The sequence below is a fragment of the Aotus nancymaae genome, unplaced genomic scaffold (assembly GCF_030222135.1).
Source record: "Aotus nancymaae isolate 86718 unplaced genomic scaffold, 86718_ANA_hifiasm-v0.15.2.pri h1tg000014l, whole genome shotgun sequence".
NCBI lineage: Eukaryota > Metazoa > Chordata > Mammalia > Primates > Aotidae > Aotus > Aotus nancymaae.
The window spans coordinates 36428725-36451404 of NW_026988425.1; the positions used below are offsets into that span (position 1 = coordinate 36428725).

Consider the following 22680-nt stretch of genomic DNA (forward strand, 5'->3'; position numbering starts at 1 on the left):
GATCATGCCACTGCACTCCAGCTTGGCGAAAGAGCAAGACTGTCTCAAAAATAAACAACAAAAAAAGAAAGGATTCAAATGTAAACAGTAAAAGAAATCTGAATCATTCATTTCCTACAGTGATAAACATGTTCCTTTAAAGTAGGAGTGTTCTTTTATTTTTTTTTGTGAGACAGGGTCTCACTCTGCCACCCAGGATGGCGTGCAGTGGCACAATCATGGCTAACCAGAGCCCTGACCTCCTAGGCTCAAGGCTCAAGCGCTCCTCCCCACTCAGCTTCCCAAGTAGCTGGGGCTACAGGCATGTGCCACCACACCTGACTAATTTATTTTTTATTTGTAGTAGAGATGGGGTCTTGCCATTTTGCCCAGGATAGTCTTGAACTCCTGGGCTCAAGTGATCCTCCTGCCTTGGCCTCCCAAAGTGTTGGGATTGCAGGTATGAGGCATGGTGCCCAGCCAAGAGTATTTAATTTAGGCTGTTGGGCCCTTTGAAACTATATTCGAAAGTCTGTGTGTCTATGTCAATCTGCATTTAAGGGTAGTGAGAAATTACTTTTATCAGATTCTCAGAAGGATCTGTAGCCCAAATAAAGGTTACAGTCCACTATTTAAAAAAAAAATGTTTTATAAAGTAAGATTTCATTCACAGACACCTATAAAGTTCTCATACACTGTAAAAACCTGTGGCTTTGACAAAATAGGTCCCCCAAGGTATACACTTTTGTGCAATTTTCCTGTAACATAACCTAAATGCGTCCCAAAATAATTGCCTCCCAAAGCCAAAATACTCATGCAAAAAAATCCAAACATAGTATTAATAGTATAATCATAAAAAAGTTTAAAAACCTTACCTTCTGAAGTTCTGCCACAATGACAGTGAATTGATGTTCACAAAGAAGTTTCCATAAAGCTAGTGCCTGGTATGATTTTCGAACCAACTGCTGAATTGCCTGAAGTGAACTCTTTTCACTTAGTTGAGCCTCTAATGAGAAAACAAAACTATAAATTATTATAAAATAACATAGGTTAAGTTGCTTTATTTCAAATAAAAACTATAGTTAAGGTTGAAATCTCCATTGTTTTTCTCCCAGCCTCCATCATAGACAACCATGATTATCAGTAGTATTTATGTTTTTATCTTCTCCATGTACATATGTATATGCTTCTGTGTTTGTGAATGTACACATAAACCATAAAAATATTGCTGTATTTTTTAACAAATACACCATCGCTTTTTCTACTCAGTTATATGTTCGCATTTTCATTGCTGAGCGTTTATTTTCACATTTTCATTGCTGAGTATTTATTTTCACTGCTGAGTGTTCCATCATGTAAGCATACCACAATTTAGCCCATTTTCCACTTGGAGGACATTAGACTGTTTCCAGTGTTTTGATACTAAAACGTGATGCAATAAATATTCTTAAAGAACATCTCCTAGAAAGTATAGTCAAGTTAGGCTAGGACTGAGTTTCTTAAACCCTAGATCATCGTGTACTGGTGAGTCATTAAATCAATTTAGTGATTATAACTTTTCCCTTACCCCTCAAATATAGAAAGTAGAAAAGAATTTTAAAAAGAAAGAAATAAGAGAGTATAAAACAGGTAGAATTATTTCAGGAAAATCTATTTCTGTTTGTATGTATAGTTTTAAACATCTGAGTCATGATGTAAAACATATTTCTTTCTTTCTTTTTCCTTTTTTGAGATGGAGTCTCGCTCTGTCACCCAGGAGGGAGTGGGGTGGTATGATCTCGGCTCGCTGCAACCTCTGCCTCCCAGGTTCAAGTGATTCTCCTGCCTCGGCCTCCTGAGTAGCTGGGATTACAGGCATGCACCACAGTTAATTTTGTATTTTTAGTAGAGGCTGGTCTTAAATTCCTGACCTCAAATGATCTGCCTGCTTTGGCCTCCCAAAGTGCTGGGATTACAGGTGTGAGCCGCTGCACCCAGCCATGTAAGATATGTTTCTTACTGTTGGAAAAAGTTTGAAAAAAATTCCTCTAAGGATATATACCTAGAAATGACACTATCACCTTTAAGATTATACATTTAGCTTTTACCAGATATGATCAAATTGCTCTCCAAAGCAGTTATTTCAGTATAAACTGCCAGCAATTCAAATGCTCCTATTTGTACAAATCCTCACCAATGTTTAGCAATGTCAATCTCAAAGCCATACTGAAATATAATTAGTGGCTCAGAAAAAAAATTTGCAAAATGGTGGCTGGGCATAGTGGCTCATGGCTGTAATCCCGGTACTTTGAGAGGCCAAGGTGGGCAGATCACTTGAGGCCAGGAGTTCGAGACCAGCTTGGCCAACATGGCAAAACCCCATCTCTACTAAAATACAAAAATTAGCCAGGCATGGTGGCACACGCCTGTCATTCCAGTGACTCAGGTGACTGAGGCACAATTACTGCTTGAACCCGGAAGGTGGAGGTTGCAGTGAGCTGAGATGGCACCATTTCACTCCAGCCTGGGCAACTGTGCAAGTCTCTGTCTCAAAACAAAACAAAACAGAGCAAAACAAAAACAAAATTAGAGGATAGGCAAACAATTTCAACTTTTTTTTGAAAGAAGAAAAAATTTAAAAGACAACAGAAAAGAATCTGCAGAAACGATGAATAGAAATCTAGGGTCCCGAGAAGGAAAGACAGTAGCTTGGGACAAAAGTAAATGGCTGAGTCCTAAGAAAGTTCTATTGACTGGGCACGGTGCCTGACGCATGTAATCCCAGCACTTTGGGAGGCCAAGGTGGGCGGATCACCTAAGGTCAGGAGTTCAAGACCAGCTTGGCCAACATAGTGAAACCTTGTGTCTACTAAAAATACAAAAACTAGTTGGGTGTGGTGCCGTACACCTATAACCCCAGGTATTCACGAGACTGAGACAGGAGAATTGTTTGAACCAGGGAGGTGGAGGTTGTAGTGAGCCCAGATCGCACCATTGCACTTCAGCCAGGGCAACAAGAGCAAAACTCCATCTCAAAAAGAAATAAAAATAAAATGCTGTAGCTGCTATGAAACAGCATGGCAGTTCATCAAAAAAATAACAGTTCATTACAAATTGATAGAATTAATATTATAACCACATGTTATAGCAATTCCACTTCCGGGTATATACACAAAAGAACTGAAAGCAGAGACTTTAATTTGTATTTGTTCAACCATGTTAATAACAGCATTATTCACAATAGCCAAAAAATGGAAGTAACTCAGTATCTACTAGCAGATGAATGGATAAAGGAAGTGTGGTATGTGTGCACATATACACATACACACAATAGAAATTACTCAGTCTTAAAAAGGAAGAAAATTCTGACACGTTACAACATGGATGAACTTCAAGGAGAGTATGCTAAGTGACATAAGCCTGTCACAAAATGAAAAATTTGATTTCATTATAATAGGGTACCCAGAGTAGTAAAATTCAGAGACAGATAGAATGGTGGTTGTCAGGGACCTGGGATAGGGTTAAAAAAAATGGGGAGTTGTTTTTTTTTTTTTTTGAGACTGGCTCTGTCGCCAGGCTGGAGTACTGGAGTACAGTGGCACGATCTTGGCTCACTGCAACCTCCGCCTCCCAGGTTCAAGCGATTCTCCTGCCTCAGCCTCCTGAGCGGTTGGGACTACAGGCACGCGCCACCATGCCTGGCTAATTTTTTTTGTATTTTAGTAGAGACCACCATGTTGGCAAGGCTGGTCTCAAACTCCTGACCTCAGGTGATTCACCTGTCTTGGTCTCTCAAAGTGGTGGGATTACGGGCGTGGGCCATTGCATCCACCCCAGAGTGCCATTTTGGGGAAGATGAGAAAAGTTCTGGAGATGGATATTGGTAATGGGTACATAAAATGAATATACTGAATGCCACTAAACTGTACACTTAAAAATAGTAAAATGTTAAATGTTATTTTATATATATATATATATTTTACCACAATAAAAAAAAATAATGAAATAGGAGTGTATCATGTTTTCTGATGGAGGAAGGAACAAAAATGTATATACTGAAAAGAGTTAGGGAAATATACAATATCCATATTATCCTACTTTCCCAATCACACTTTTTTTTTTTTGAGGCAGGGTCTCACTCTGTCACCCAGGCTGGAGTGCAGTGGCATGATCTCAGCTCATTGTAACCACCATCTCCCAGGCACAGGTGATCCTCCTAACTCAGGCTTCCAAAGTGCTGGTATTACAGGCATAAGCCGCCAGCCCTGGACCCAGTCACACTGATATTTTCATTACAAATATATGTGTACAGACAAAGTACATCTTACTAAGAGAAGTCCATTGTTTCCTATTAAAGTAATACAATTTTACTGGGATCATTTACACTTAACTGATGAGAAGCAGTAATTTACCATGAAACTTCCTCTGCAGCTCCTGTTGCATTTGCTGGGGATTTCCGTTTTCAGGACGCATGAATCCTATCAGCCTCTGCTGCACTTTAGCAGTACTGAAACAGAAATTGCAGAACATGTGTGTTTATAACAGCTTTATTGAGATATAACACATACTTATACAGTATAATTCAAACATTTAATATGGATAATTAAAAAAAATAATTCGTAAGGTCAGGCAACCAACACCATAAGGGCTGGTTGCCATGAAAAAAAAAATTGACAATTTTAAGAAAGAATTCTTGGAATTAAAAATTCAATGGCCAGAAAAAATTTATGAGACAGACTAACAGATGCTACCTAAAATGGCTGAGATTAAATCAATTAAATGATTGAGAACATCAGCTATAAACTTCCTAATCTGTAGAAGAAAAAAGATCAAGCAAAAAGAAGGAGTAAAAGAGAAAAGGAAGGAAATTATGGAAGAGAAGAAACAAGTTAGATACAAGAGAGTTAACATGATTCTCCAAAAAGAATGGGACAGAAGAAATATAGATTGAGTATCCCTAATACAAAAATCTAACATCTGAAATGCCCCCAAATCTGAAACTTTTTGCAGATCAGCACAATACTCAAAGGAAATGCTCACTGGAGCATTTTGAATTTCGAATTTTTGGAATAGGGATGCTCAACCAAAGTATAATCCAAATATTTCAAAGTCCAAAAAAACATGAAAGCCAAAACACTACTGGTTCCAAACAGTTCAGATGAAAGACACTCGATGTGTACCACAATACATAAAAAACAATAGAAGAAAACTGACCAAAGCCAAGATTTCATCCTAAAGGCTGAGAGCTGTAAAGAAGATATAGGTAAAGACATCATGTTGTGATTTTGAATTTCAGTGACAAAGGGAAAAAAAGCAAAAAAAAACTTTCAAAGTAAACACTAAGTCACTTACAAAGGAAACAATCATACAGGTAATGCACTTTTTCACCTAAAACATTAAGATTTGGGAAGAAAACGGTCTAAAGTGTATACGAAGATCTAAGAAATGGTCTATGATCTTAAAATCCCATACTCATTGGGCAATAAAAAGGAACAAAGTATTAATACATACTACAACATAAATCTCAAACATGAGCCCCCAAAACACACTAAGTAAAAGAAGCCAGACTCAAAGATCACATACTGCATGATTCTGTTTATATATCATGTCAAGAATAGGCACATCTACAGAGATAGAGCAGATCAGTAAGTGTCTGAGGCTAAGAAGTGGGAATGGAAAGTGACTGCTAATGGACATGGGGTATGTCTCCTACATAATGGAAGTGTGCTAAAATTGGATTGTGGTGATGGTTGCACAATTCTATAAATGTATTAAAAGTCATTGAACTGAACATTTAAAATGAGTGAATTTAGTAGTATATAAAGTAGATCTCAAAAATTTGTTAAAATAATTTCCATACTCAATGAAACTAATGTTACAGGAATCCAGGGGTTGGTCGAAATTAGGACATGTATTGATAAAATTCTATTATTTAAGGGGAAAATGATATGATCATCTCTGTAAAACGCACTAAACATTTGACAAACTCACTTACTGAATACGTTAAACATATTCAAGAAGGGCTGGGTGTGGGTGGCTCATGCCTAGAATCCTAGCATTTTTTGAGGCCAAGACAGGAGGATCACCTAAGCCCAGGAGTGTGAAATCAATCTAGGCAACACAGTAAGACCTTGAATCTCCAAAATAGGAAATAAAAAAATTAGCTGAGAATGGTGGCATGTGCCTGTAGTCCCAGCTACTTTGGAGGCTGAGCAGGGAGGATCACTTGAAGCTGAGAGGTCAAAGTAGCGATGTGCCGTGATGGTGCCACTGCACTCCAGCTTGGGCAAAAGAATGAGATGCTGTCTCAAAAAAACAAAATAAAAAACACCTCAATAAGGCTGAATGCAGTGGTTCATGCCTGCCTGTAATCCCAGCATTCTGGGAAGCTGAAGAGGGAGCATCACTTGATGCCAAGAGTTTGAGACCAGCCTGGGCAACACAGTGAGACTCTATCCCTCAGAAAAAGAAGGAAAAAACAGCCAGGTGTGGCAGCACATGCCTGTAGCCTCAGCTACTCAGGAGGCTGAATTTGAGGTTGCAGGGAACAATGATCACAGCACTGCACTCCAGTCTCAATGACAAAGTAAGATTGCCTCAAAAATAAAGAGAGAGAGAGATTAGCTTGTGCAGAGAGGAGTAAGCAAGTAGAGCTAGAAAAGGAAAAACTATCTCTGTTTGCAGATTACAGGACTGCATATGTGAAAATTCAAGAAACATCAATTAAAAAAAACCCTGCTAAAAACCAGAGATTAATAATTAAGAGAAATTAGAAGTAGATTAGAACATTTACAAATAATTGCAGATGTAACGGTAAGATTTAATGAACTGCTTAGAGTATTAACAAAAGACCACAATGTTAGGGGAAAAAAAAACAAAAAAAAACTAAAAACATCTGACAAGTAAAATTCCAGATAATTTGGAGGGAGATGGATGGCAGTAGAAGGCTAGGAAATTTAATAGATTTTGTGAAATTATTAATGTTGACTGAGATGTATGTCTGTTAGAATTTAAAACTAACTTGTAGAGGAAGAAAAATCCTATGTAGAATTTCTTAATTGGTGTTTAAGGTAGAGAGAGGCCTGATCAATCTAATACAACAAGGAAATGGGAAAGGGAAGAAAGAAAACAAAAAGCACAAATTCAGGATGGGGAGAAAAAAAATAAAACATTTAACTAGGCCAGATGCAGTGGCTCACGCCTGTAATCCTAACACTTCAGGAGTCTGAAGCAGATGGACCATCTGAGGTCAGCAGTTTGAGATCAGCCTGGCCAACATGGTGAAACCCTGTCTCTACTAAAAATACAGAAATTAGAAAGGCATGGTGGTATGGGGCTGTAGTCTCAGCTACTTGGAAGGCTGAGGCAGGAGAATCGCCTGAGCCAGGGAGTGGAGGTTGCAGTGAGCCGAGACTGCCCCACTGCACTGCAGCCTGGGTGTCAGAGCGAGACTCTGCCTCAAAAAAAGCCAAGCCAAACAAAACAAAAAACCACTTTTAACTAATCCCAATAAAATGGGAAGGAGGTAAATTCTCCTACTTAAAAGATAAAGACAGCCACACATGGTGGCTTATGCCTGTAATCCCAGTGCTTTGAGAGGCTGAGGTGAAAGGATCACTTGAGCCCAGGGGTTGAGACCAGCCTGGGCAACGCGAAACCCTGTCCCTGTAAAAAATTGGCTGAGTGTGGTGGCACATGCCTGTAGTTCCAGCTACTCAGGAGGCTGAAGTGGGAGGATAGCCTGAGTCCAGAAGGTCAAAGCTGCAGTGTGCTGTAATTGTACTACTGTACTCTAGCCTGGGTGAGACCCTATCTCTTAAAAGAAGATAGAGATCTAAAACTGGGTTTAAAAAGTCAAAGGCAAAATCAATCCACATATTGTTTAAGATAAAGTGTTCCAAAGACTAAAAATAAAGGAAACTGGCATAACTTTTGCAGGAGACAACTAAATACTAGATATTTACCACTTTATTTATTTTTATTATTCTGATTATTGTTTTTTTTTGAAGACGGAGTTTCACTCTTGTTGCCCAGTGCTATGTTGCAATCTCCGCTCACTGCAACCTCTGCCTCCCGGGTTCAAGCGATTCTCCTACCTCAGCCTTCCGAGTAGCTGGGATTATAGGCATGTGTCCCAGTGCCCAGCTAATTTTGTATTTTTAGTAGAGATAGGGTTTTTCCAGGTTGGTCAGGCTGGTCTCGAACTTCTGATCTCAGGTGATCCGCCCGCCTTGGCCTCCCAAAGTGCTAGGATTACAGGTGGAATTACAGCTGGGAGGCTGAGGCAGGTGGATCACTTGAGGTTAGGAGTTCAAGACCAGCCTGGCCAACATGCAGAAACCCCATCTCTACTAAAAACACAAAAATTAGCCAGGTGTGGTGGTGCACGCATGTAATCCCAGCTACTCAGGAGGCTGAGGCAAGAGAATTGCTTGAACTTGGTAACAGGAGGTTACAGTGAGCCGAGATTGCACCACTGCACTCCAGCCTGGACAGAGCAAGACTCTGTCTCAGGAAAAAAACCAAAAAACCAAAAAAACAAAACACATACACACATACTAAGTATGAACAATGTTACATAAAAGTATACTTAATTAGTCCCTATTTTTTGCTTTTAAATAACTGTATACTTATGTATGCTTCATTATTTATTTATTTGTTTTTGCAGTGGCCCTGGCTTCAAGCAATCCTCCTGCCTTGGCTTCCCAAAGTGTTGAGATTATAGGTGTGAGCCACTCTTCTTGGCCTACATACGCTTTAAGAAGATCATACTGTAATACCTTGTTAACAATTATAAGGAGTGATGTGACTCCTCAAATGCAATGTGGTTTTTTTTTTCAATAAAAAGTCCATATTATTTTAGAGGCTTACAAATGTCTGTTTTTGCCAGGCATGGTGGATCACCTGAGGTCAGGAGTTTGAGACCATCCTGGTCAACACTGTGAAACCTCATCTCTAAGAAAAATATAAAAACTAGCTTGGCATGTTGGTGGGTACCTGTAATCCCAGCTACTTAGGAGGCTGAGGGAGGAAAATTCTTGAATCCAGGAAGTGGAGGTTGCAGTGAGCTGAGATTATGCCATTGTACTCCAGCCTGGGAGACAAGAACAAAATTCTGTCTCCAAAAAAAGGCCCCAAAACCAAAAGTCTATTCTTGGCCAGGCACAGTAGCTCATGCCTGTAATCTCAGCATGCTGGGAGGCCGAAGCAGGTGGATCACAAGATCAGGAGTTAGACACCAGCCCGGTCAACATGGTGAAACCCTGTTTCCACTAAAAATAGAAGAATTAGCCGGGCGTGGTGGTGCACGCCTGTAATCCAAGCTACTTGGGAGTCTGAGGCAGGAGAATTGCTTTAACCTGGGAGGCGGAGGTTGCAGTGAGTCAAGATGGCGCCATTGCACTACAGCCTGGGCAACAGAGCAAGAGTTCACCTAAACACATGTCCACACAAAAACTTGCACAGGAATGCTCATATCAGCATTCTTACTAGCTAAAAAGGTGAAACAACCCAAATATCTATTAACTGATAAACTGAGAAATGAGACAATGTAGTAATACATGCTACAACATTCAAACCTTGAAAATATGCTTAGGGAAAGAAACAGACACCAAAGGTTATTTATCGCATACTTCCATTTATATAAATATTCAGAATAGGCAGATCTGTAGAGACAGAGAGTAGATTAGTGGTTGCCAGGGACTGGGAGAAGGTCTGTGAATCGTAATGGCTGGTCATGGGCACAGAGTTTCTTCTTGGTGCGATGAAAATGTTCTAGAATTAGACAGTGGTGATGGTTGCATAACACTGTAAATGCACTAAAAACCACTAAACTGTACACTTTAAAAGAAATAACTTTATAGTATGTAAATTATCATAAAAAATACAATGAAAAGAAAAAAAGTGAATTAATAAGCCCTATTTATTCTTACTTTGGATTTCCTAATGGTCCTCCTGCAAACTGGGAGTTTCTGTCTAGAAATTCCTGCAAACCCTTTAGTTCTTGTAGCACTGACTCTAGCAGTTGGCAGGGAACACTACTTTCGATCTGTAAAAATGAAAGAATTTTCAAAAGTTTAAAAACACATCCTCTGTATAGTTATAATATAAACAATTTTAATTTTGAAGTGATATGTCTATAAACAATAAAGTTCTTTCTTGTATGAATTCACACCTGTTGACCTGACTAAAGAATATCTACATATTGCATCTCCTGCCAGTAATCCTGATGCATAATTTACATACAGTAAAACACAAATATTAAGCAAATATCTTGATTATTTTTACATTTTTGTATGGTCAATTTCCAACACCCAAGAAAGTTTCATATGTTTCTTTGTAGTCATCAGTCATCCCACCTCTGAGGTAACTACTTTTCTTACTCTTACCAATATAGATTAATTTTGCAAGTTTTTAAACTTCATATAAATGGAATCACATACTGTGTTAGGCAAACACATTCTTATTCTTAGAAACTTGAACTTTTTTTTTTTTTTTTTTTTTTTTGAGAGACAAGGTCTCGTACTTGCCCTGAAGTGCAGCGGTGTGGATCATATATTACTGCAGCCGCTACTTCCTAAGCTCAAGTTATCCTCCAGTCTCTGTCTCCCAATTAGCTGGAACTACCGGCACATGCTACCACATCTGACTAATTTTTATCTTATTTTGTAAAAACAGGATCTGGTCATGTAGCCCTGGCTGGTCCTGAACTCCTGGGTTCAAGCCTTCAAAAGCACTGGAGTCACAAGCATGGACTACCATGCCCAGCCAGTGAACTTTAGAAGCATCACAGTTAAAAATGTATTTGAGGCTGGAAGCTGCGGCTCATGCCTGTAATCCCAGCACTGTGGGAGGCCAAGGCAGGTGGATCACTAGGTCAGGAGTTCAAGACCAGCCTGACCAACATGGTGAAATCCCATCTCTACTAAAAATACAAAAATTAGCTGGGCATGGTGGTGGGCATCTGTAATCCCAGCTACTTGGGAGACTAAGGCAGGAGAATTGTTTGAACCCAAAAGGTGGAGGTTGCATGAGCTGAGATAGCACCATTGCACTCCAGCCTGGGCAACAGTGTGAGACTACATCTCAAACAAACAATAAACAAATAAAATAAACATATATATATATTTGGTATCTTTTCATTTTAAAAAGAAAAAAGGCTTAAAATGAGTTGTGTTCATACTCCAGATTTTTGAAAAAAATTTCACTACCTGAAATTATGATGATAGAAAGTTCTACAAAATGTTTTCTTTTTATTTTCCCGAGTAGCTGAAATTACAGACGTCCACCACCACACCTGGCTGTTTTGCATTTTTAGTAGAGATGGGGGTCTCACCATGTTGGCCAGGCTGGTCTTGAACTTCTGGTCTCAAGTGATGCACCTGCTTTGGCCTCCCAAAGTGCTAGGAGTACAGGCTTGAGCCACCGCGCCCGGTCACAGACTGCTTTAAGAAAACATTTTGGCTCGGGCATGGTGGCTCATGCCTGTACTCCCAGCACTTTGGGAGGCCAAGGTAGGTAGATCACCTGAGGTCAAGAGTTTGAGACCAGGCTGGCTAACATGGTAAAACCCTGTCTCTACTAAAGATACAAAAAATTAGCCAGGTCTGGTGGCATGCACCTATCTATAATCCCAGCTACTCGGGAGGCTGAGGCAGGAGAATCGCTTAAACCCGGGAGGCAGAGACTGCAGTGAGCTGAGATCATGCCATTGCACTCCAGCCTGGGTAACAAGAGCAAAACTCTGTTTAGGTGGTGGGGTGGGGAGCAGTCTGTAAAGTACAAAAATTCATGGAAATTAGTGCTGGGTCCATGGAGTTTTTGCTCATACATATGTCAAAGTATTAAACAGTAAATTCTGAGCAATATTAAGTTGCTCGAATTATCCCTCATGACAACCTTATGAGGGAGATATATTACTCCCCTTATTTTACCATAGCAGGCTCCGAAATGTTAAGTAATTTACTCATGTTCAGACAGTTAATCAATGTTAGAGATGAGATTTAAACCAGAAGGTAAGCAGTTTGTTGGTCAAGAACGCAAACATACATAAAAGAATAACCTGCCAGGCGTTGTCCCCCACCCCCACTGCCTATAATCTTAGCATTTTGGGAGGCCAAGGCAGTTGGATTGCTTGAGTAAAGTTTGAGACCAGCTTGGGCAATAAGGTGAAACCCCATGCCTACAAAAAATTAGCCAGGCATGGTGGCGCACACCTATAATTCCAGCTACTCAAGGAGCCTGATGTGGGAGGCTCGCGTGACCCCAGGGGAGGATGTAGTGAGCCAAGATTGGGCCACTGCACTCCAGCCTGGGTGACAGAGCAGGACCCTGTCTCAAAAAAAAAAAAAAAAAAAAGAATAACCATTGCCATCTTATTTATGTAATATTAAGAAACATGAAACAATCTAAACATTTATACCATCAACTGGTTACATACAAATAACAGAGTAATATTATACACACTTACTGCAGTGATCTCTCTGTTGCCACTCTTGAATGTTCTCTCCACAACTAAGCTTGCGTCCCAAATATTTCTGGAACAAAAAATGTTTAATGATTGTACTGTAAATGAATAAAAACAAATTACAATAAATTTCTTTCTCTAGGAACTTAATGGCTTTATTCAGTTTTTAAAACTTAGCAATTGTTTCATTTAACATTTTTTACTAAGCTATCTAGAAGAATGGAATACTAGGAAATTTTCATACCTGACGTACCTAAGTTTTTCAGATAATGAAATATTGCTGAAGAATATCAAAAGGCTCTGTATAATAAATTGTAAACAGGAAATTTACAAAGGGGCTCTGTACTGTTTCACATTTTAAAGCAAATGAGATGAATGAAATCATACATCTAAAATCTAAGAGAAATATATACCAGGCATGATAGCTAACTAAGATGATGTAACAGACTGCAAAAACAACCACATGTCTTTATCCTTCCCTATATCTATCCCCTTTGCAGTATGATTTTGATGTCTCTCCCCTAAAAGCTGGTCTATTTCCCACCTTTTAAATCTGGATTGGCCCCGCGACTTCCTGCTGGCCAAGTGAAAGAGGAGGAAAAGGGCATGGTAAGCCAGTTGTGAGCCTAGGAATAAAGCTTTTGCAAGTTTCTACTCTTTCTCAAGGAACCCTGCCACCACCAGCTAAATAATCTTTGGCTGGCCTGCTGGAGGATGAGAAACCATGTGGAGAACCACCAAGCTGTTTCAGCTGAGGCCATTATAGACCAGCTGTAAAATATAACCTTGAACATATGAGAGCCTAGCCAAGATAAGCATAGCTCCCTTCAACTTCACAACTGATTGCCTATCCTTGAGTTAACCCAGGAAGACGAGAACTGCCCTGTTGAACTGTAGACACGTCACTGAGTTATGGGGAAGTTTGTAACACTGTACATCAATATGTACATAGATATACAGTTGACCTTTGAACAATATGGGCTTGAATTGTGTGGGTCCACTTATATACAGATATTTTTCCTACCTATGCTGCCCTAGTATATCAAAACCAACCCTTCCTCTTCCTACTCCTCAGCCTACTCAGCGTGAAGACAAGGATTACTCAGCGTGAAGACAAGGATTACGACCTTTATGGTGGTCCACTGACACTTAATGAATAGTAAGTATATTTTATCTTCCTTATGATTTTCTTAATATTTTCTTCTCTAGCTTACTTTATTGTAAGAATATAGTGTATAATAGACATAACATGAAGTATCAGTGTTACACTGTTTTAGAATTTGTCTAGCAGGTGGTTTTCTGGTTTTTACCAGACGTCCCCACACTCCCATACCATGCAAAAGTTGAAAAAAGAAAACACAAAAAATATACAAAATATGTGTTCACTGATTACTCATATTATCAGTGAGGCTTCTAGACAGTAGGATATAAGTAGTTAAGAAAGTCAAAAGTTATATGTGAATTGCTGACTGCATGAGGGTTGAGGAAGTGTGGTTGGCACCCCCTAACCCCTGCGTTAAGGAACAACCATATTTTGATGCTACACACACACAAACATAGATCATGAGAGAGTGAGAGAAATAAAACATAGCAATGAATATAGTTAGATAATAAAAACTGAATGACAGAAAAGTTTTGCTGATGAACAAGTGAGCTAAAACTAAAATTTAATAGGAATAAATGATGTCCCAAATTCAGAGTTAAAAATATTTAACTACTCAAGATGGGACAAGGTGAGCAACAGTTCATTATTTCATGACAAACTTACCCCATAATCCGAGAAAAGTAAATGCAAATACCATTGTGTTTTCCAGAGTACACAATCTCTGGTCCAGTCACACAACTCATATTTGTGGCCTGAGTTGCTGGGTTTCCCAGAGCACACACTGGAGTTGACATGGCAGGAGGCTGTATACCTTGTACACACATAAGAAAAGCAAATCTCTTAAAAATAGAAAGCATCAAATTCAGAATTCTCAATAAACCAAGTTTGTGTATCTAGACACAAAGGTAGCGGTATTTACAAAAATAATGAAATACACAGATATTTAATTTAGTTTTCCTTAATAAGAAGAGAGATTTAAATGTGGATGGGCACTCCCAGGTAGACTTGCAAGTGTTCACAATGAAGAATGTAAAGGAAAGAAATTTGCAATCACTGCTTGTAATGCTAAGAGTGAAAAAGAACTACTTACACAGATTTTAGGGTCCAATTTAATCCTGGTACCCTAATAACGGGCTTTCCAGGCATAATATAAGAGAAGCTCGTCCTAAATAAAAGGATTCACATCCAAATGCCAAAACTTGCTTGGACATCAATTCTAAAATGATATTTATCTTTAAGAGAATAAGGCAAGTTAATCTGTTTCACACTAAGCAATAAGGATAACTCATAATGATAGCACTTCAAAATAACAGTAGTAGCAATCCAAAACAAAGAAAAGAGGTACCCTGAGGTGGTGTTCCCAAAAAGGATGGATTTGGATAGGGACTACCACTAGGAACAGGAGAACCTAAAAAGGGAAAGAAGAATATAAAGTTAGAAAAGCACATCTCAATGTTGTGAATGTGATCAAAATTAGGTACAGAAGCTATTTTCTTTTTCTTTTTTTGAGACAAAGTCTCCTTCTGTGGCTCAGGCAGGAGTACAGTGGCATGATCTCAGCTAACTGCAACCTCTGCCTCCCAGGTTCAAGTGATTCTCCCATCTCAGCCTCCTGAGAAGCTGAGATTACAGGCTCATACCACCACAGGCCAATTAATTTTTATACTTTTAGTAGAGACGGGGTTTTACCATATTGGTCAGGCTGGTCTCTAACTACCAACCACAGATGATCACCCACTTCAGCCAACCAAAGTGTGGGAATTACAGGGGTGAGCCACTGCACCTGGCCACAGAGCTATTTCTAAGCATAAAAAGGAGTTACACTGTCCATGATATATGCAAGAATTAGGGACTCATCTCCTAGAAACTTTCTAACAACTCTCACCTTGGAAAACACTGATGTGTGAGTTAATTATTATTAAATCATTCATTTCTTTCCTTCTGAATATATGGCAAATGAGTTACGTAAATGTGACTGGTCACATCTTACTTCGCTTCCTACCATACGTGAAGGATTCAATATTAATAGAGCACTTTTAAGAGTCAGAATCTGTAGAGGTATTCACCAATTACACAGTAGCAATAAATAAAACATAATTAAAAGAGGTTTGACAAAAATTGCTATGAAGGTTCTAAGATTCAAACAATTAGAAATAATTTCAGTTCAATGTTTCATACTCACTAGAATAGACAGGAGACCCCAACATGGGACCCACATTACTTGGAGGGGGAAGAGTGGTTGGAAATCTCATCTGTGCTTCACCACCATACCTATTTTTATGACAAGAGGTTGAGTTTATTCAGTAAAACAAACCATCCATCTTAAACACTGAAATTATTCCTTTTCCTGCTTAGCTTCTAAATAAACATTTTAAGCATTACAGACTTTAACATATTGTGCTAACAGTGAAATATATGCATAAGACTTATAATAAATATTTATTCAGTAAATGTGGACATGAAACTGCTACTAGCAAGAATTATATGTGACTCTGGTAACTTCTAAGAAAAAGATATGCAATGCATAGAATTTACTTTGTGAGTAAATGGCATTTAATTTTCTTTTCTTTTCTTTTTTTTTTTGAGACGGAGTTTAGCTCTTGTTACCCAGGCTGGAGTGCAATGGCGTGATCTCGGCTCACCGCAACCTCCGCCTCCTGGGTTCAGGCAATTCTCCTGCCTCAGCCTCCAGAGTAGCTGGGATTACAGGCACGCGCCACCATGCCCAGCTAATTTTTTGTATTTTTAGTAGAGATGGGGTTTCACCATGTTGACCAGGATGGTCTCGATCTCCTGACCTCGTGATCCACCCACCTCGGCCTCCCAAAGTGCTGGGATTACAGGCATGAGCCACCGTGCCCGGCAGCATTTAATTTTCATACTAGGTTATGGTTAGATAATACTTTAAAAAACATTTCTAACAAAATTACATTTCAAATTCTTAAATATTTTCCAAATAGAAATATCTCTTTGGTACCAAGTTTCCTTAAAGTAATTCAGAAGCCTTCAATACTAATGATACGTATTAAGCAGAACTGGCATAGTGTTTAGGGAAGTAAAAAAGATAGATGAGATAGTAACTGAAGTAGAACGAAGTGTAGAAAGTAGACAAAAAGTTACACAACAGAATCCAGAGTTAAAGTAATAATGCATAAACTATGCTAATTTAGTTGCCTCTATTACTATTATAATCTCTCCAGATTTCACCCTTCTGCAAATGAATTTTGATAATTTGCCTACATAGTCACTTAACTGTTTGGCAAGGCTTTAATTTATCACATTGATAATTAAATCATTTTTAAAAAGTGGCTCAGTAAACAAACAAACAAATCTTTCATATACCTAAAGAAAGCCCGAGTAGCCCAGGCAGATATTTCTCTATCGCAGGCAGCAGTGGAGCAAGCAAGAATAAGGCAAGTTGCACAAGCCTGGTCTTCCTGTAAAAAGAGGAATATTGGCCCTATATTAAATATAAACATTTAAAATGATTTGTGTACAACTAGATGCAGTATTAAAGTCTGTATCTAGCCTAGAACAGGTGTTCAATAAGTACTTGCTAACTGAATGAAATCAGTTAGTGTAAAAAGACAAGCAAACTAAACTGGTCTTATTTTAAGTTCATCATAAGCACCAGGACTACAGGATGCTCTCTTTTCCTTTTCACCTAGATTCTGACTTAGTTTTGGGCTTATGTCTCCAATTTTCTTCCTGTGGTCTTTCTACTTTCTAGGAAATAACAGTAAGTGGTAGCATTAAATATCTACCATGTGTCAGGTAGTATTTTAAAAGTTTAGCATATATTAATCCTCATACCACATACTATTATAATGTATAAGCAAACTGAAGCCAAGAGAATTCAAGTAATTTACCTCAGTGGTAGAGGTGGGATTTTTAATGTAGGTGCTTTGAATCCAGAGTCTGTGTACTTAACTTTAATCTACTCGCAATTTTAACCGTACCAATTCTAGTTATGGCTCTGAAATACTCAGGTTTCTACACTGTTGCCTCAAGTTTCTTCCTCATGTCATTAAGCCAAAACAAACAAAAAAGAACTTGTCCCTAAATGTCTTGTGCCTTTAATGAAAAGGCACTGATCACATAACTTGAACAAGAAAATATTACTAGCAGACTTCAATAAGAATTTATCAACAACAGAGAATAAAAATCTGAAAGCTTACTACAAGACTTACATTAACCCTGTTTTCAAATGTCAGTTCACATACAATTACTTAGGTAAAGAAAGGAATATTGTTAAGATTATCTGTTTATTACAGTATTCCAGTCCTAATTTACATAAACTATGACTCCCACTGTTTGTTTAAAATATTGTCACATTTTCTAAAAGTACATATAATTACCTGATGTAATTTAAAGAATCTTTCAATCTCTTCTCCATCTCCACCCACATTACTCACAAGTAGATGCCTCAGTTGATCTACAGGTCTAAGTTTATGAAACATAAGGCTCCCCTAAGAAATTTGAAAAAAGAACATGAATAATAGATTTACCAAGATTGGCGGGTAGCAACTGACCTTGCTACCTTATTTGATAAAATAAATCAAACAAACAAACAAACAAAACCTTTCAACAATACGAAGTAAGCTGGGCGTGGTGGCTCACACTTGTAATTCTAGCACTTCTGGGGGCTGAGGCAGAAGGATTGGTTGAGGTGATATGCAAAGTAAACTGGTCAAAAAGGCCATCTGCATCTCAACTCAACCTCCAGTAGATCTATATATCTATAAAGAAAACTTAATACAATTGCCCCTACAAAGCTGCCCCTTAAACCAGAGAATTAAAGTTAGATTATTAATTAATCATGTTGCTACTATTTATATCAATTTAATCCAAAAAAAGAGAGTTAGATCCATATTCATACCTTAAACCAGGATAAATTCCAAATAGAGCAGAAGACTTAAAGTACAAAATGAAACTATCATAGTATTAGACTGGTACAAAAGTAACTGAGGTTTTCACCATTACAATCAATGGTGAAAACCTCAATTGTTTTTCCACCAACCAATAAACAAAAGGAACTATGAGTGGATTCTTTTATAAACCTTAGTGAGAAGAAGCTTTTCAACTATGACATATTTCAAATGATGGCTGGGAAGATTGCCTCTCCCCTGTAATCCCAGCACTTTAGGAGGCTGAGGTGGGTGGATAGCTTGAGCTCAGGAGTTTGAGACCAGCCTGGACAACATAGTAAGATCCTGTCGCTACAGAAAATAAGAAAATTAACTGGGTGTGGTGGCAAACGCCTATAGTCCCAGCTACTCAGGAGGCTGAGGTGGGAGGATTCCTTGAGCCTGGGAGGCAGAGGTTGCAGTAAACTGAGGCTATGCCACTGCACTCCATCTTGAATGACAGAGTAACACCCTGTCTCAAAACAAAATAAAAACATCAAATAACCTTTAATTTTGACTACTTATACACTTGTGTGCCTGGGAAAAATCTCAATAAACAAAGTCAAATAACAAACCAGAGAAAATATTTTAGGGTAAAATCACAAAAAGATAGTTTTCTTGATACATAAATTTTGATTGTACAAATGAAAGAACTCAATAGAAAAGTTTATATAGAATAAGAACAGATAGTTCACAGAAATATAAATATGAAAAGAGAGGCTGGGTATGGTGGCTCACGCCTGTAATCCCAGCACTTTGGAAGGCTGAGGCAGGTGTCACCTGAGGTCGGCAGTCCAAGACCAGCCCAGCTAACATGCAGAAATCCTGTCTCTACTGAAAATACAGAAAATTGCTGGGCATGGTAGCATGTGCCTGCCTGTAATCCCAGCTACTTGGGAGGCTGAGGAAGGAGAATCGCTTGAACCCGGGAGGCGGAGGTTGCAGTGAGCCGAAATTGGGTCACTATGCTTTAGACTGGGTAACAAAGCAAGATTCAGTCTCAAAAAAAATAAAAAAGAAAAGTGAGTCAGGTGGGAGGGGGTGAGGAATAAAAAAATTACAATTTACACTATTCACGCCGGGCGCAGTGGCTCACGCCTGTAATCCCAGCACTTTGGGAGGCCAAGGCGGGTGGATCACAAGGTCAAGAGATCGAGACCATCCTGGTCAACATGGTGAAACCCTGTCTCTACTAAAAATGCAAAAAATTAGCTCGGCATGGTGGCACGTGCCTGTAATCCCAGCTACTCTGGAGGCTGAGGCAGGAGAATTGCCTGAACCCAGGAGGCGGAGGTTGCGGTGAGCCGAGATCGCACCATTGCACTCCAGCCTGGGTAACAAGAGCGAAACTCCGTCTCAAAAGAAAAAAAAAAAAAAAAAAAACCCACAATTTACACTATTCAGGTGTTAACACTAAAAGTCAGACTTCACCACTATGCCACATATTCATGTAATTAAAAAAAATGCATTTGTACCACCTAAATCTATTTGAAAATACAAAAAAAAAAGAGAGCGAGAGAGTCTCTTAATAAGGAAGGATATGGTACGTAGAGAGGCTTTGAGGAAACTGGCATTCACAAGCACCATTATTGAATATATAGAGAGGGAATTCTGGCAATAACTATCAAAATGATAAATGCATATAAATGTAGTATTAATATCTCAGCAGATATTAATATATTAATACTATAGCTTTATTGACATACATGCAAAATAATACGTATTATATGCACAAGGTTTTTTTTTTTTTAGGTGGAGTATTGCTCTTGCTATTATTGACTACGCTGAAGTGCAATGGCTTGATCCTGGGTCAGTGCAACCTCTGCCTCCCAGGTTCAAGTGATTCTCCTGCCTCAGCCTCCCAAGTAGCTGGAAATATAGGCATGCACCACCATGCCTGGCTAATTTTTGTTTTTAGTAGAGTTGGGAGTTTTGCCATGTTGGCCAGGCTGGTCTCAAACTCCTGACCTCAGGTGATCTACCTGTCTTGGCCTCCCAAAGTGCTGGGATTACAGGCATGAGCCACTGTGGCCGGCCACAAGGTTGTATTTTTAAAATGTTTTTTTTTTTTTCATTTTTGAGACAGGGTCTCATTCTGTTACCCAGGCTGGAATGCAGTGGTGCAAACTTGGCTCACTTGCTACCACTGCCTCCTGGGCTCAGGTGATCCTCCCACCTTAGCCTCCAGAGTATCGGGGACAAAGAGTAGCGGGGACAATAGACATGTGCCACCATACCCGGCTAATTTGTCTATTTTTTGCAGAAACAGGATTTCGCCATGTTGCCCAGCTGGTCTCAAACTCCTGGGCTCAAGTGATCCACCCACCTCAGCCTCTGAAAGTGCTGGGATTACAGGCATGAGCTACCGCATCTGGCCAAGGTTGTATTTTGAATAGCAAAGAAACTCATTAATTGGGGTCTAGTTGACTGGGCGCAGTAGCTCTCGCTTGTAAATCCCAGCACTTTGGGAGGCCGAGGCAGGTGGATCACCTGACATCATGAGTTTGAGACCAGCCCGGCCAACATGGTGAAACCCTGTCTCTACTAAAAATACAAAAATTAGCCAGGCTTGGTGGCAGGCAGCTGTAATCCCAGCTACTCGGAAGGCTGAGGCAGAAGAATCACTTGAACCCAGGCGGCGGAGATTACAGTGGGCCAAGATGGTGCCACTGCCCTCCAGCCTGGGTGACAGAGCCAGACTCCGTTTCATTAAAAACAAACAAACAAACAAAAAATGGGGGTCTAGTTAAATCTGGTACTTCCATACAAAGTGATACCTTTGAAATATAAATTAGAGAAAGTATTTATATATGAATATTGAAAGATCTCAAAAGTATATTTTTGAAATACAAAAAGCATGGTATAGGACAGTGCATATGCTACCATTTGTTCAAACAATATCTGTATTGTTTTTATATCCATAATATATCCCTGGAAGATACTATCAAAATGGGTGTCTAGAGGAAAGGGACCTGGACTGGATGGCAGATTTTACTGTATATTTTCCTCTATTAACCATATAAATTGCATCAATACATTAGTATATAAAAATTAAAGTATAAAAAAAATATTTTTTAAGATGAGGTCTCACTCTGTTGCCTAGGCTAAAGTGCAGAGGCATGATCAAAGCTCACTATATAGCCTTGAACTCCTGGTTCAAGCAATCTTCCTACTTCAGCCTTCCAAGTAGTTGGGACACCAGGTGCACCACACCACCCTGCCAAGCTAATTTTTGTTTTTACTTTTTATAGAGACGGGGTCTCACTCTGTTGACCAGGCTGATCTGAAACCCCTAGCCCCAAGTGATCCTCCCACTTCAGCCTACCCAAGTGCTGGGATTACAAGCATTGGCCATGGCATCAGGCCAACTTATAGTATATTTTATGTTGCTAAACACTAGTGACAGAAATGCTACTTTAGAAAAATTTTAGCACTTATAAAGAGCTGGGTTTGTTTTTGTTGAGACAGAGTCTTGCTCTGTTGCCCAGGGTGGATGGAGTGCAGTGGCGTGATCTCAGCTCACTGTAACTTCCACCTCAATCTCCTGCCTCAGTCTCCCAAATAATTGTGATTACAGGCACCCACTACCATGCCCACCTAATTTTTATATTTTTAGTAGAGACGGTGTTTCACCATGTTGGCCAGGATGGTCTCAATCTCTTGACCTCGTGATCCATCCGCCTCAGCCTCCCAAAGTGCTGGGATTATAGGTGAGAGCCATCGTGCCTGGCCTTATAAATTTTTGTATTTTTTTTTTTGAGATAGCATCCCACTCTGTTACCCAGGCTGGAGAGCAGGGCAGTGATCTTGGCTCACTGTAACTTCTGAGTCCCAGGCTCAAGCAATCCTCCCATCTCAGCTCCGAGTAGCTGGAACTACAGGTGCTCATCACCATGCCCAAGTAATTTTTATGTATTTTTTGTAGAGACGGGGTTTTGCCATATTGACCAGGGTGGTCTCAGGACTCAAGCAATCCTCCTCCCTTAGCCTCCCAAAGTGCTGAGATTACAGGTGTGAGCGACCTCACCTGGCCTTGAGCTGGATTTTTGGAGCATTTCTGGTATTATAAAGTATTATTCAGAATACTGTAAGAGTAAACATTCCTAAGTACTTAAGAAAGTGATTCCACTGGATTGGGCGTGGTGGCCTATGCCTGTAATCCCAGCACTTTGGGAGGCTGAGGTGGGTGGATCACCTGAGGTTAGGAGTTCGGGACCAGCCTGGCCAACATGGTGAAATACCAT

At 39.4% G+C, this 22680-nt stretch overlaps 1 protein-coding gene and 1 non-coding gene across 2 annotated transcripts in view; one reads left to right on the forward strand and one right to left on the reverse strand.

The window, feature by feature from the left end:
• Positions 1 to 22680, reverse strand: part of NUP155 (nucleoporin 155) — a 76525-nt gene that overhangs the window by 19753 nt on the left and 34092 nt on the right. The window contains exons 14-22 of the mRNA XM_012460013.2: positions 17888 to 17998; positions 16872 to 16966; positions 15712 to 15800; positions 14875 to 14937; positions 14193 to 14340; positions 12428 to 12494; positions 9891 to 10006; positions 4371 to 4465; positions 855 to 985 (exon numbers count right to left, since the gene is read on the reverse strand). Coding sequence (XP_012315436.1) covers positions 855 to 985; positions 4371 to 4465; positions 9891 to 10006; positions 12428 to 12494; positions 14193 to 14340; positions 14875 to 14937; positions 15712 to 15800; positions 16872 to 16966; positions 17888 to 17998 — 915 coding nt within the window. The remainder of the gene's footprint in view (positions 1 to 854; positions 986 to 4370; positions 4466 to 9890; positions 10007 to 12427; positions 12495 to 14192; positions 14341 to 14874; positions 14938 to 15711; positions 15801 to 16871; positions 16967 to 17887; positions 17999 to 22680) is intronic.
• Positions 13683 to 13746, forward strand: LOC135275012 (U7 small nuclear RNA). The gene has a single exon (XR_010342736.1). It is a non-coding gene; the product is annotated as a U7 small nuclear RNA (small nuclear RNA).